Genomic DNA, 15,621 nt, shown 5'->3' on the forward strand with positions numbered 1-15,621 from the left:
AAAAAAAAATATATATATATATATATATATGTGTGTGTGTGTGTGTGCTTCTACTAAGCAATAAAACAAGCAATGAATGTGAATGTCTCCAAAATATTAGAAATAATAGAAGTGTATACCTTCTTTCCCTCACCCTAAATTGCTATACTTCCTGATTCCCCATTGTGAAGCCCTGGGAGGTAGTAATAGTCCCTGTCATGTACACGTTACCGTTGAACCCATTTATGCCTGAGGTTGCAATTTTTTGAAAATTTTTTTTTTTTTTTGAGATGGAGTCTCACTCTATCAACCAGGCTGGGGTGCAATGGTGTGATCTTGGCTCACTGCAACCTCTGCCTCCCAGGTTCAAACAATTCTCCAGGCTTACCCTCCCAAGTAGCTAGGATTATAGGCATCAGCCACCACACCTGGCTTATTTTTGTATTTTTAGTAGAGACAGGATTTCACTATGTTGGCCAGGCTGGTCTCGAACTCCTGACCTCAAGTGATCCACCTGCCTCAGCTTCCTAAAGTTCTGGGATTACAGGTGTGAGCCACCGTGCCCGGCCCAATTGTTTGAATTTTTACATGAGTGAAATATCAGACCTTGGCGATGACCCTGAACAGTAGAATAACATGGTGAGTGATAAGCACTGCCTTTGGAGTTAGTCGGTCCTGGATTTAACCACAGATCTGTCTCTAACTCCAGCTGCCTCTGTTTCCCCATCTGTAAAATAGGAATGATAAAACCAGCCCCCCTAGTTTTTTAGGTATCTGAGGATTATGGACTAATATCAACAGTAATTAATTCTAGCTGTATTTGTCTGTTCTCATGCTGCTAATAATGACATACCTGAGACTGGGTAACCTATAAAGGTAAGAAGTTTAATGGACTCGCAGTTCCACATGGTCAGGGAGGCTTCACAATCATGACAGAAGGCAAAGGAGAAGCAAAGGCACATCTTACATGGTGGCAGGCAAGAGCGCCTGTGCAGGGGAACTCCCCTTTAAAAAAAGTAAACAGATCTCATTAGACTTATTCACTGTCACAAGAACAGCATGAGAAAAACCCACCATGATTCAATTACCTTCCACCAGGTCCCTCTCACAACAAGTGGGGATTATGGGAGCTACAATTCAAGGTGAGATTTGGGTGGGGACATAGCCAAACCGTATCACTAGCTAAGCTTTTCCCCGCACTTAGTATATGTTGGGTGTCATTTGTAAACACTTCATATGAGTTAGCCCATTTAAGCCTCACAAAGCGAGAAGGAAGGTATTAGTACTTTACCCATTTTACTGATGAGGAAACTGAGGTACAAAGCATGGAGGTCAGAAGTCACACACCTGGTATGTTGGACGTGGGGATGCAAAACCAGACGGCTTTGCATCTGTAGTACCTGGGCTCTTGTACGAAGTGCTTCACAAAGTGACCGGCACATAGGAGGGGCCCAGCAAGGCAGCACTGTTCTGAGAGCTACTTGGAACTCCCACCCTGCCTCAACCAGGTTCAGACTTCGTACTTCCAGAGTGACGGTGCTGTGGTCAGTTCATGCACCCTGTCTTAGGCTTCCAGGAAGCAGAAATCCAACTTATGAAGAGTACAAGGTGGACACTCAGCAGCTGAGATCTGGGCTCCCCAAACAGACCTGGGTACAGACTTGGCTGCGACACTCAGCATCTGTGTGATTTGGGGAAAGAGGCTTAATTCAGATTTGCACTTGCTGTTCCCTCTGCCCCAGAGTTCTCTTCCCCAGGATCTGTATGTTAATCATCAGTCAGCTCAGATGTCACCTCCCCAGAGAGGTCTCCCCTGCCCACCTTGTCTAACATAAATACCCTGTCACTCTCTAACCCAGGGATCAGCAAACTTTTTTTGTAAAGGGCTAGATACAAAATATTTTCAGCTTGTTGGGTTAAATACAGTCTCTGTCTCAAGTACTCAGCTCTGGTAGCACGAAAGCAGCCATAGACAATATGCAAATACATGGGCACAGCCATGTTCCAATAAAACTTTATTTACAAACACAGGCCACATTAGGTCCAAGGGCTGCAGTTTGCCACCCTCTTCTCTCAATACCCTGGTTTTTCTTTTTTTTTTTTTTTTTTCCGCCTTCGTGACACTTACCACTGCCTGAAATAACCTTATTTATCTACTTGTTTATTTCTTTGTTGTTGTTCTCCCTCCAGTGGATCTTAACCTTCCTATCTGGTTTGCTCCAGCACCTAGAATAGATCCTGGTACCTAATAGGTACTTAATATACCTTTATCAAATGAGACAGTGCCTTGCAGACCATGGGTGTTTAGTAAATATGTGTTGACTGAATGCCTGGCACGATGTAGGTGCTTAAAAATATGTATTGGCTGAATCAGTGTCTGCACTATCAAAGGTGCTCTGTAAACATGTGTTGAATGAATAAAGGCATGCACCAGGCCCTGTACAGAGTGGGCTCTGTCCTTACGGGCTCAGTTTTCTCAGTTGTGAAATGGGACCGCTAAAAGAACTTCCTCATGAGATTGTCATGTGAATTAAATGAGGCGATGCATGATGCCCAGTGCAGCACCAGGCACAGGGTTAAGTATGACTAGGCATCCTATTGGTGGCTGTTCTAATCCTCAAATTGTTCCCTTTGTCTTTCAGAGGAGGCACTGAAGCTGCACAATGGGCCCCTCCGCAACACCTACATGGAGCAAAGCTTCCAGAGCCTGAACCCTGTCCTCAGCCTGCCCATCAGCCCCGCCCAGGTGGAGCAGGCACGGAGGAACGCAGCCTCCGCGGGCACAGTGCTGGAGGGATGGCTGGACTCGTTGGTGGGCGGGATGTGGACTGCCATGGACATCTGTGCCACGGGCCCCACGGCCTGCCGGGTCATGCAGATCTGCAGCCAGACGGCCTGGAGCTCCTTCAGCCCTGACCCCAAGTCGGAGCTGGGGGCGGTCAAACCTGATGGCCGGCTCAGGTAGCACTGGGCACGAGGAGTGGGCCACAGCAGGATCTCAACAGGAAAGCAGCCAGAGGGGTTGTGGGGCCTGAACCCTGGCCTCCCACCCTGGGGGGGGGCACCCTCTGAGAATAGGTCTCTCCTGGCCATAGAATGATGGAAAGGGAAGGTCAGCAGGTCAAAGCAGGATCAGCCAACAACCTGCCTTTGGCAAGCTGCGGGTGGGACGGCTCAGTCCCTGCACTGTGACGGTCTCACCTCTTCTGGTTGGTCCTCAAGTCCTATAGGTTCCTTGTCTTCCCTGTCCAGTGACCCACCCCGCCCCCAGATGAGTGATTTTCAAACTTTTATTTTGAGCTGCAGAACTTTGTTTACTGAGCACAGTCATAAGTAGAGTTCAGGGTGCGGACGAAATCCAAGCTGCTCTGGTTGAAGCTGAAGAGTCCAAGGTTCCCTCCCAGAGCTCAGCCCTTCGGTCGGTCCCCTTGCCCAGGGTCTCCCACGGTACCTCTTCAGAACCCAAGGGCTCTGCAAATGCCAGTTTGACAAGCACTGCCCAGACCAACCATGGGTTCAAACTCCAGCCTCGCCCTTTGGTTCATCTTTCTGCTCCTCTCTTGGCTGAGGGACTTTTGTGCCAGCCTTGGTCGTGGTCCCTTTCCCATGGAGGCTGCAGCCTTGGGGGAGCTCTGAGCCTCTCAGCGGCCCTCGTTGGGTTGAGCTATTCTCCTTAGTAACTGGGTAAGTGGAAAAGCCTTTTGATGTGGCATGGCCAAGGTCCAGCCACAAGTGCAACTGCCACCTGTCCAGGGGTCTAGGCCTCCTTCCCTCAAGGCTGCCACACATAGTAGCAGAAATGGGATGATATTTGTGAGCACCAAACTCAAGACCATGACCTTCTTTGATCCTTGAAAATGGGAACTTTGATGGCCATGACCATGAAACTCACAAGGCAACCCCGTGAAACTCACAAGGCAACGCTGTGAAACTCACAAAGCAATGCTTGGAGCAAAACTCCTGAGCTAGACAGCACAGCAGCACCCGTCCCCTGCCAGAGCCCTTCTCTTCTGAGGTCAGACACACAAACCCTTTGTCAGTTGCACGCCGGTGCTGTTGGGAGTGACCAAACGCATGAACCAGACTTTTCCCGTCCAGGAAATAGCATTTCAGATTTGGTTTTTAATTTCATGCCCTTCCTAATCCAAGGGGCCAACAGGCTCAACGGGACATGCAACATAAAAGTGGGAAGGTTATTTAAACAACGAAAAACAGTATGATTCAAGTGTTTGAGTTATCAGAAACCCAAAAGGTTTCCCTGCCACGAGCCCCTTGGAGTGTCATCCCTGCTCACCAGGAGAGCCCTTTGCAGGAGGCCTCCCTTGCTCCTGTAATCCCACCTCCCCTGAATGATGGGATTCCCTTGGAAAAAGGGATCACCCCTGGTAGCCATCTGCCCTTCCCATGGAGAGCCAGTCCTGACACTTCTTTCCAGCATGGGTTTGAAGGGGCTGCCCTTCGTTTTGTATTTGCCCCATCCCAAACCTCGCAAAGCAGGATGTCCTGTTAGCAATGGAGGATGTAGAGAAGCGTCACTTTAGGTATTTATTATTTATATGTTTTAGTCAATGACTAATTAGTAGGTGCTGTTTTTGCAGCTTGTCAATTATGTTATCTTACTAACTGAAGCTGCCTTTATTCACAAAAGGCCCCTTTTCCCACCCTCTGGTGTCTCTCTCTCTGCATCTACTCCCCATCTTCCTCATCCTCAGAGTAAAGCAGGGGCATTGAACACCATGCCAAGAAAGCTCCAACCCGCATCTTCCACTGGCTTTGAGTGGGGTGCCTTGGGGACCGTTGGAGCCTCGCTTTTTCCTCATACAGAGTGTCAGCCTCATCTCTCCCTCGGATCCCAAGAGTATTGGAATTCCTGAGCCTCCCATCCTCCCCCAACTTACCCCCCGCCACAGGCACAAGGAAGTAACAGGCTGAAAGCTTGGAGAGCGGGTGGGGAATGTGCTAGCTGCAGAGAGCTTGGGCCATCCCTGCTTACTCCATGGATGCCTTCCCATGGCCCATCTAATCATGGGCATCCATGCGACCTTAACGGAGGGAAACAGGCTCCTTTGAGCGAGATCCATCTTAGGAAGAGGGTCATCAGATCCAGGCAGCAGAGCCCAGGAGATAGTCATTCTCAACAGCGATTCTAGGGATCTCACGGTACTTTTCTCAGAAAGCCCCTATGATCTCTTGTACAGACTCTATGGTGGCCAGAAGCTGGGTACCACATCCTCTTTCTGCTCCCGGCCTCTGCCTCTGGCCAGGGTTTCCCTGGGGCTGCTGAAGCCACTTCAGGAACTTCCCTTTCACCCTCCTTGCTGGGCCACTAGTGCTTTGTGTTCGCAGTGGCTTTGGGGACTCAGCAGTGGCAAGTCCCTGCGCATAATGTGAACTTGCAGACGTCAAGACGGGGTCCCTCCTGCACCCACTCACATGTCTGCCTTTTTTTGTTTTTATCCTGGAACAAGTGGAGAAATGGCAAAGTTGGCTGACTCTGTTGACACTTCCCTTTTTCCTGTGACTTCATTTCTTCCTCACCACAGCTAATTCGGGGAGCTGAGAAGTCACAGAGAGTATTCCTCTGCCATCTCTAATGTTATTAGAGACCAGAGAATAAGGTTGCAGATACTACATTTGGTTTTTAAAAAAAAAAAAAAAAAAAAAAAGGAAAATCCCAAACAAAGCCCAGCATGATTTGAGAAAAGAGGATGTTTTTCCAGGGAAAATTTTTTTTCTTTTTAACCTGCCTGAGAATGATTTATTTGCTGGAGGCCATTGTCAGACAGCCTGGAGCTTGGGTTGTGGAAGATTTCAAAAGCATAGGGCCATCATCTCTGGAAACCTATTACAGCCTGCAGGGCACAGCACCTGTGAGCTGAGCCAGTGACGAGGTCCCTGGAAACTCAGGAAGGCTTCACGGTGGGCCCTTGGGGTGTCGGTTTGTGGAGGGAAGGAAGCATTCCTTAGGCTGCAGCCCTCCGTATAGTGTCCCACTCACTGAGTGACATTCAGGCAGAAATTGAGCTCAGGAGACAGCCAGCCTTCCCACATCCCACTTCACTTCCTGGTCCACGCATAAAGCAGTGTGTCTTCAAGGAGGCAGTGAGCAATTCCCCCGTGTTGTAAGAAGTACAACTGCTTTCTCCCTTTGCAGGGGAAAAAAAAGGCTTTCCTGGTGAGATCATGAGTCGTCCTGGCTTCATTTCTCATTGTGGGTTTAACTTCTAAAATGCAAATGGAGTTTAGAGAGGATGAGCAGAACCACAGGACCCGCCCCTACTTCTCGCTTACTGCAGTTGCTTCTACTTTGGGCACAAGTTTGGGTGTTTGAAGACCATGTTTCCCTCTGGTTCTCTAATTGGCAAATAGTCAGAAGACACTGGTTAGAACCTTAAGCGTTCTGCCAAAAAGATGCAGAGAGCAGGGCAGTAGCTACCAGGAGTGGGGTATGAATAAAGAGCCCTTCCACAACCAAGTTCACTGAGGATTTAGAGCACCAGCTCTCCAGCAGCATCCAGGGGTGGAGAGGTGTACATTCTAGAAGGAGCTGTCCACTTTAAAGCACTCCGCTTTAAAGACAGCAAGCTAGACCTACAGGATCAAAGCCACACACTGTGGTAGGGGTTACAGATGCTTACGGAGCCCAGGATACTAGCACAGATGAGTGAAATGGTTGGTGTGAGACAAAAGGGCATGATGGGAGTGGGGATGGGGACTGTGGTCTTACTGACATGAACATGACCTACCCAGAACGAGCAGCTGCTACCTGGCCCCAACCTATCATTGTATGTTAAAAATGTAAGCACAGTGTAGTGGAATCTTCCAATTTGGAAAGGAAGCCAGAAATCCAGATTTTTTTTTTTTTTATCTGATTTTTTCAATGTCGGTTTTTTGTTTTGTTTTGTTTTTAAACAGACAGTGGGCAAAGAAAAATTCCACTGTTCCACATGTGCACTGCCAGCAACCTCTGCTCTCTGGCGAGGTGGTTTAAAGTGAGATTATGCATTGCCCTGGTAGAAGAGGAAAAAAGCCAGCATCAAGTCAGGGCAAAAATAACAGCCCATGTTGAACTCTAAATGGGGACCTCTTGCTAAGTCAAATTCCCCTCCCCAAGAGACAGTTCCACAAAGGGGTAATGGATCATTCAGCTCTCCTGGTCCCAAGATTGTGCTGAAGGGAAGAAGGAACAGAATCTGGAGATCTGGACTGCTGCCGCTTAGATATGCAGAGGTCCACATCTGCCTAGGGCTACACCTTGTGGGACAGTCTAGGAGGAGGAGGAGGTAGGGTGTGAAACAGCCAGGCTCTCTCCAAATCCCAAGCGTTGACAGCCATCTTGCCCCACCCCGAAAGCCTCTTTGGAAATCACATAGGGCTGTGCTGGCTCATGGGATGTCCTGTTTGCTTCTGCCTCAGTTACCTTACTTTGCCCATGGGTCTACCACAGGCGCTACCTCATTGTGTCTGCTGAGTTTACCTGGGAGGGGGGAACGAAGTTGTCCAAATCTGCTTGAGCTGAATGTATGATCTATGCAAATTCTCTCTCTCTTCCTCTCTGGCTCTCTTAGAAGTTTTTTATTTGTTTGTTTTAACCTTGCAAACAAGATACTGTATAGGACCCTCTTAAGATGGAGGAGGGCTTTCTTGCGCCACCTGTGTCTACCCCTCACGTTGTCTTTGGCTCTGGTATTGCCAAGCTTATGCAGGGAGAAAGTGGCCTCTCTTCCCTCTACTTGGCTGGGAATATTCCAACTGCCTCTGCCTACAGACACCACCAGAAAGCGGGTTCTGCACCTTGTCATCCCCATCCCTAATGCCATCTACTCCATCCCTCATGTTCCTCCAACTTGCTTCTCCCATCCCTCCTTCAAAACAAACAAACAAAAAAAGCCTTAGGTTTCTCCTTTTCGAAATGTGGCCTTAACATTATTTTTGGGAAGCTGACCATCCATCCTTTCCTTCCCATCTCCACCAACATTGCAGAAGAAAGAGCATCGTGAAGCTTCTGTGGCAGCCTCCTAAGGGAGGGGCTGCCAATCTGTAGTTTGCAGATGCTATAGAAATTGCTTACAAATGTCATCTTTAAGAAAAATGTTCTTATATTTTTCCTATGGGCAAAATGAAGGCTTGGGTGCTCATCTAAAGCTCAGCCAACTCCTGAAGCACTCTCTTAGAGCATACTGCCGCTGTAATGGGCTAGCTTAATTACCGGCAGAGTGCTCAAAAAGGCTTTGCAATCCTCCCCTGCCCCCAAGACTGGGTGACTTTATGTACTTCATTCAAGGGTAAATCAGGAGACGTTCTCCATGTATCTCTTCATCCTTCCTGCCTGGAAAGTGATAGCACTAAATATTCCCGGATGGGTAGTGTTCTCAAAGGGATCACCCTTCTCCTACCTTCAGACTCTATTCTTTACCCTTCCATTGCTCCAGTGCTGATGGAGGCCAAAGACAACCCCAGGGTTTTCACAGGAAATTCACTAGAATTGTGCGCAATTGTCTTTGTAGTCCTTTTGCCTTTTTTTTTTTGTAATATTATGTTGTCAATAGCATTTGTTTGGGTATTTGTTTTAGAGGCCTCGCTCTAAGTTATTACCGTCCCCTTCATTGTTTTCAAAGACATGTGGTGATATAGTTTTTAAAAATAACTATTTTGTTATAGATCATAATATGCATAAAACTGTACAGAAATATTTTGTAATGTGTTGATTTTAAAAAACAGAGAATCTGTAAATAAAGTTTTAAAAAAAGAATTCAAATGGCACACACTGAAATATGTAGATATTTTGCTATTTATTTAAAGGAGTATTTTAAGAGATATTGAACTATCTGAAATTGACCAGTAATCAAAGTTCCAGTCATCTGAATGCTTTTCCTTGAGATAGAATGTGATTCTCAGAAATGATTGCATTACCTGCCCATTTTTGCACCTTTTCTGTCTTTTTATTTAGCAGAACAACAACAACAACAAAATTGTGCCTTAGCTGTATTTTTTTGTCTAGGGAAGTTTGTTTCTGTCTGACAAAGCAAAATTTTTTGCAGAAAACAGTGGATGTATTAAATACTGTATCATACCAAAAACACTGCAGGTGTATATAGATGCTTTCTGTCATACTGTGTTTTCAGATGCAGAATTTTAAAATTAAAAAAATACTGCCTTTATGGAACAGTGGCTATATGTGGCTTCTTTTCAGCAATATTGTGCACCTTTACACAATCTCATATTCTCTTCTATCATCTGCATGGTGAAGATAGGATGAGTATATAATTTATCATCCAAATTGCGATACTTTTGAGAGTTAAAAGGAGGTACCACATGGATGGGATGCTGAGACTACAAGCATAAATGGCCTCTCCCGGGAAAAGCTGGGTGTGTGGACAGATTTCCCTCATAAAAGCTGCTGTCATCTTCTAACTGGATTACAGCAATAACATCCTATAAGTAATTTATTCTGGTTGAGGCAGAAGTATATGATTTTTAAACCCTTAACTGAGTAGAGAATAACAAGAAGCAACTGCCATGAAAAGTTGCAGTTTCCTATACCCAACTGGTTGGTTGGCAAAGCTGTTTTCCTTTCTTCTTTACCACAGAGACTACATTTCCCAGACAGCCTTGCTCTTAGCTGTGGCCATGTGACTGAGTCAGGCCAATGGAACAGCTAGACTGCATTTCCCAGACTTCCTTGCTCTTAGCCATGGCCATGTGACTGACTCAGGCCAATGGAATGTAGGTAGAATAGCTACGTGGCACCTCTAGCCCTCCTCCCTAAAACTTCCCACTGGAGTCTCTCCTGTCTCAATCTTTCCCCATTTGCCAGCTCAAGTGTTTTGAATCACCTCGATTTTGTACATTCAATTGACCTATTCTGGTGGTCTTTTTGGAAATTTTGCACAGCCTCTACCTTAAAGGAAGGCAGAGCCACAAATTGGAAGGTAACTGAGCCCCTGCATAGCCACATAAAAGACCCCTTGACCAGAGTCACCCCTATTGACTATGACATGAAAATAAATAAGCATGTATTTTGTTATGCCCCTGAGACTTTCAGTTACAGCAGGCTAGCCTTACCTTAACGAATCCAATCAGAAATGGAAATTCAAATGTTTCTTTGGGAAAATCCACATTTTAGTTCCTTCACCCCGTAGGTAAAGTTACAAGAGAGCCAGAAAGGTGAAGGGATTTGCTTGAAGCTACCCATAGTCAGCAGGGTCAAGTCTAGAACCAAAGTTTCCCATCTTCCAATGAGACTTTCATAAGTCATTGGGAAGACCAGTTCCTCCACCCCTGAGGATGGCTCATTATGTGTATATGTGCTTTCTGAGGGCTATCCCCAGGGGTTGGGAGCCTAGATGCCTGCATCATAAAGATGCTTCCAATTCACCCTTCAAAATCCTTAAAGGAAGACAGGCACTGAGACACAGGATTTTAGCAGCTAGAACAAAATAGGCTAGATATCTCCCCATTAGACAGAGGGGCAAATATATGGGGAGCTGTGTCAGCTTCAGCCTCCTCGAGCTTGGCTCAGGAGAGATGATGACTGACTACATATTTAGAAAGATGGATGGACTCAAGATTCATTTGTCAAAAACTTCTTTCCAGCCTGATCTTACACCCAAACTCCCTTTCCTCCGCTCGGAGATAAGTCTTCAAAAAATGAGTTCAGTTGCAAGGGAAGAATAAATTTCTTTCTTTTTTTTCTTATTTTTTATTTTATTTTATTATTATACTTTAAGTTCTAGGGTACATGTGCATAACGTGCAGGTTTGTTACATATATATACTTGTGCCATGTTGGTGTGCTGCATCCATCAACTCATCAGCACCCATCAATTCGTCATTTATATCAGGTATAACTCCCAATGCAATCCCTCCCCCTGCCCCCCCATGATAGGCCCCGATGTGTGATGTTCCCATTCCCGAGTACAAGTGAGCTCATTGTTCAGTTCCCACCTATGAGTGAGAACATGCGGTGTTTGGTTTTCTGTTCTTGTGATAGTTTGCTAAGAATGATGGTTTCCAGCTGCATCCATGTCCCTACAAAGGGCACAAACTCATCCTTTTTTATGGCTGCATAATATTCCATGGTGTATATGTGCCACATTTTCTTAATCCAGTCTGTCACAGATGGACATTTGGGTTGATTCCAAGTCTTTGCTATTGTGAATAGTGCCGCAATAAACATACGTGTGCATGTGTCTTTACAGCAGCATGATTTATAATCCTTTGGGTATATACCCAGTAGTGGGATGGCTGGGTCATATGGTACATCTAGATCTAGATCCTTGAGGAATTGCCATACTGTTTTCCATAATGGTTGAACTAGTTTACAATCCCACCAACAGTGTAAAAGTATTCCTATTTCTCCACATCCTCTCCAGCACCTGTTGTTTCCTGACTTTTTAATGATTGCCATTCTAACTGGTGTGAGATGGTATCTCATTGTGGTTTTGATTTGCATTTCAAGAAATGGGGAAAGGACTCCCTATTTAATAAATGGTGCTGGGAAAATTGGCTAGCCATAAGTAGAAAGCTGAAACTGGATCCTTTCCTTACTCCTTATACGAAAATTAATTCAAGATGGATTAGAGACTTAAATGTTAGACCTAATACCATAAAAACCCTAGAAGAAAACCTAGGTGGTACCATTCAGGACATAGGCATGGGCAAGGACTTCATGTCTAAAACACCAAAAGCAATGGCAGCAAAAGCCAAAATTGACAAATGGGATCTAATTAAACTAAAGAGCTTCTGCACAGCAAAAGAAACTACCATCAGAGTGAACAGGCAACCTACAGAATGGGAGAAAATTTTTGCAATCTACTCATCTGACAAAGGGCTAATATCCAGAATCTACAAAGAACTCAAACAAATTTACAAGAAAAAAACAACCCCATCAAAAAGTGGGCAAAGGATATGAACAGACATTTCTCAAAAGAAGACATTCATACAGCCAACAGACACATGAAAAAATGCTCATCATCACTGGCCATCAGAGGAAGAATAAATTTCTAAAAGCTTCGTAGGAGTAAGGATCTTGTTCACTGTGGTGCCTCCAGTATTTAGCACAGGGGATTCCAGCGTATGGGCACTCAGTGAATATTTAGTGAACGGACAAGTGAATGAGACCATGTATCTTAATTAACAATATGGGTATGGGGCCTTTTGTCCAAGATTCTGTCTTTACAACCATCATTTAATGGATAGTATTTGTCAAAATATGGGTCATTGTAAAGTAAGCTGTGATTTTTACCTTCAATAATGAGGTTTCTGGGCCTACTGAAGGGTCAGTTGGAATTTCTTTCCTGCCTATTTACTTGGTTTAAGTTCATTAAATTCATGATTTTAAGAGTTGTGTGTTTTTTGTTTTTTTTTTTTTTCTTTAAGGGAATGCTTTTTCAAAGTGTACCTTAAACCTCCACACATATATTAAAAAAAAAAAAAAAAAGACTTAAAAATGGGTGATTAGGAGGGGTGCCCTGGGTAAAGTGGGAGTAGAAAGCTCTGTCTCAACAGTGCACCCACCCCCAGCAGCCCACCTCTTTCATGGCTCCACAGGATATGCAGATGACCATGCTTTGAAACTCACACCACACCGATGTTGAAAATATCTAGACTTTTTGTAGGGCTGGCTTTGAGGCCTTGCTGCCGAGGTGCTGAAAATTGAGTTCTAGACTGGGTCTCTGAGCATAAGACCAAACCAAGAATAATTCACTCCACATGGTGTTGGCAAGTTTTAAGGGTGGAAACAGAGCTGGGGCAAGAAGGGGGTATGCCTGGCCTGCCATCATGTTTTGGAGATTCTTGATCCTGTGCATTCATAGTTAGTTCATTTGTTCCACTGCTGGGCCTGGAAACCTCATCAGCCCTAACCCAGATAGGGACTACTGGTCTGAGAATCAAGAGGTCCAGGCCCTTCACAGCTTTGGTTGTGCCCCTGGTTTGCTGTGTGATCATGGTGAGTCTCCTTTCCATGATGAGTCTCAGTCCCCTTAACTGCCAAATAAATGGAAGAATGGGACCTATTGACACCTGGGGTCCATTCAAGTTCAGACGTGTAAGCGTATAGTCCAATTCCTACCCAGCACAAAATGCAGAACATGTTAAGGTGCCAGCTCCATGCAAGAAAATATTCCCAAGATGTGATTTTTGACGTTCCTATCTACGTCAGTCAAGGTTCTTTCACTTTCGAGTAACAGTAACCCAATTCACAGAAGTGTAATCAGAAGGGGAACGTATTGAGTTATGAAACTTTAGAAGATAACAAAACGCAAATTATAAGAACTAGGACAGCACTCGGGGGACTCAAGAACTGAAACTGTCACCCCAATACTCACAGTCCCCTCTTCCTCCATTTTTGCTGGCCTCTGTTTGATATTACCTCCTACAGACAGCTCACTCCACATGGTAAATAAAGAAGGCCCCAGAAGTTCCTGCTCCTTGTCCTTTGAACTCCAAACACAAAAATATCAGTGTCCTTTGTCCTCATTGCCAAAAGGGCTGGCTCTAACTCTGGACCTATCACTCGGATCAGGCAAACAAGGCACTGCGATTGGCTGAACCTGGATCACATGCTGACCCCTGTGACCAGGGGATTGGATGGTAAACTGATTGGCAGCCCCATCCCCATTACTTGATGGGAGTAGAAGAGAAATGGATCCCCAACGGGAGAGGATGGAGCCAAACAGACAAAAACAACAGATGTCCATTCACTGCCACAGCCAACTGCAGGCCCAGGTGGCTTCTCCGCTTGCCAGTCCAATTCGTTTCTGCTCCTCAAGTGCCCAAATTTTCTCCTCCCAGTTCCTCTATACCTCCCTAAGGAGAAGGACTCTGGCCTCTCTTAAGCAAATCATTTTAAATAAATATCACATGGATGGTGCAGATGATTTCACCCTCACTTAATTAGCTGTGGAGTGTTTATGCTTATGGAACATGATGGTTTGCTCCTTGTAGCCTGGGCACAGGACACGTTAAAAAGGCCCTTCTAACAGCCCTTTGCTAGTGATGGTGGATGATTCTAACTTGCTGCAGGAAGCAGGGCCTGTGTACCTGCCATGAAGAGCAGCATCTCTCTCCACGTTTCTGGAGCATCACCATTCCAGGCTCCACACTGAGCTCTCCACCACCCTGTCCCCTCAGCAGCCCCGCAGAATGCTCGTACTAGCCAGCGCATTCATGATGTGGTATCTGTGGCTTGTTGAGTTAACGTGTTCAGCTTCAAAACATGCAGCTGATGAGAATACTAATGGCTAACTCCGTGGTAGAAAGCACTGGTAATGGACAGGCTATTAGGCATCAGAGCAGATTAGGTAAAACTCCAGAAAAACATTGGGAACATTTTCCAAATGATACATCCAGACTGATCCACCTACTGCCAATTTTCAAGTGCCTCTGACCAAAATAAGGACCCCTCCTCCAACTTAAGGGTCAGATAATCCTGTGTCCAAACACTCGTTTTTTTAATCATGGATTAGCTAAGTCAGATTTGAGACAAGTTCCCTAATCTCTCTGGGCCTCAGATTCCCTATATATATATGTTAGGGATAATAATTACTCATAAAGCTGCTGGGAGAATTTTAAAAAGACAAAGTGTGTGAAATAGATAGCCTAGTATCTGCATACAGAAAGAGCTCAATAAATATAAGTTATCCCTGCCTTCTCACTCCAAAGGTGAAAGTTCCTTGAGGGCAAGGACAGTGTCTATATTCTCGGCACACATTACATGCCTTGACAATGTAAGATGTTGTGCCAGTGTTTGATGAATGAATGAATGAGCGTGTGAACTGGACTGCTGCTACATCCGTAATTTCCTCAGGGGCGTTCCATTTAGTCTGGCCTCCACGTTCTCTATTGCAGACTGGAAATCTTCCTTAAGCCTCCATTTGCGACAAGGTGGCATCACCTTGACTTCAGAGATTTAAATGAGATTTTTTCAAAACACCCCAAACCGAGGGAGACACAGTATTGTCCCCCCAATCTCTTTGGAAGTTCTTGGGGAGAGTCAACTTCAGCTACAACCCTGGGTCTCATTTCCCCTGAACTGGTTCATTTTACAGATCACCCTTTTATTCTGCAAGTTCTTTATTTTTTTTTTCTCCTTTCTGCACTATATGACTTCTCCCTAATAAGTACACTGATCCCTTTATTCCTCAAAATACAATTGTAGAGCTATGTGGAAAGCAGATTTCACCAAGGCATTCAGATAAGGGACTCCATAAGATTTCAAATGATTTAGAATATTACATACCCCCATTCTCGGAAGTTTTAGAAATCTCTCAATGGCCACCTGCCTGGGCAATCTCCAGCTTCCAGATATGTTTCTGTCTCCCTCTCTTTATTCCCTGTTTTGTCTGCTCTCCTGCACCTCCCAAAACTCTCTGTTATCTCTCTTCACCTTGCTGACTCTTTGCAGACCAGCCACACTCAGGACTTCACATTCCACACCTAAAGAATACTGGAAAGCTAAGTTCTCTCGTAAGTTCCGAGCTTCTATGATCTTACCTGAGAGGAGATCTGGTGCCAGCTATGACGACAATTACTATAAAACACTCTCCCTCTCCACCCCAATTACTCTGATTTAATACAATCCCTGGCTTCCATGCAGTGTCTGAGCATTTTAGCTCTATTCCTTAGTTAGTGCTTTAAA

At 45.2% G+C, this 15,621-nt stretch overlaps 1 protein-coding gene across 1 annotated transcript in view; it reads left to right on the forward strand.

Annotated features, from left to right (window-relative positions):
* XYLT1 (xylosyltransferase 1) overlaps positions 1–9,145 on the forward strand; it is a 373,789-nt gene extending 364,644 nt beyond the window's left edge. Inside the window, exon 12 of the mRNA XM_023189714.3 lies at positions 2,622–9,145. Coding sequence (XP_023045482.1) covers positions 2,622–2,944 — 323 coding nt within the window. The 3' untranslated portion in view covers positions 2,945–9,145. The remainder of the gene's footprint in view (positions 1–2,621) is intronic.
* Positions 9,146–15,621: the final 6,476 nt, after the last annotated feature.

Source organism: Piliocolobus tephrosceles, chromosome 17 (assembly GCF_002776525.5).
Source record: "Piliocolobus tephrosceles isolate RC106 chromosome 17, ASM277652v3, whole genome shotgun sequence".
Classification (NCBI taxonomy): domain Eukaryota; kingdom Metazoa; phylum Chordata; class Mammalia; order Primates; family Cercopithecidae; genus Piliocolobus; species Piliocolobus tephrosceles.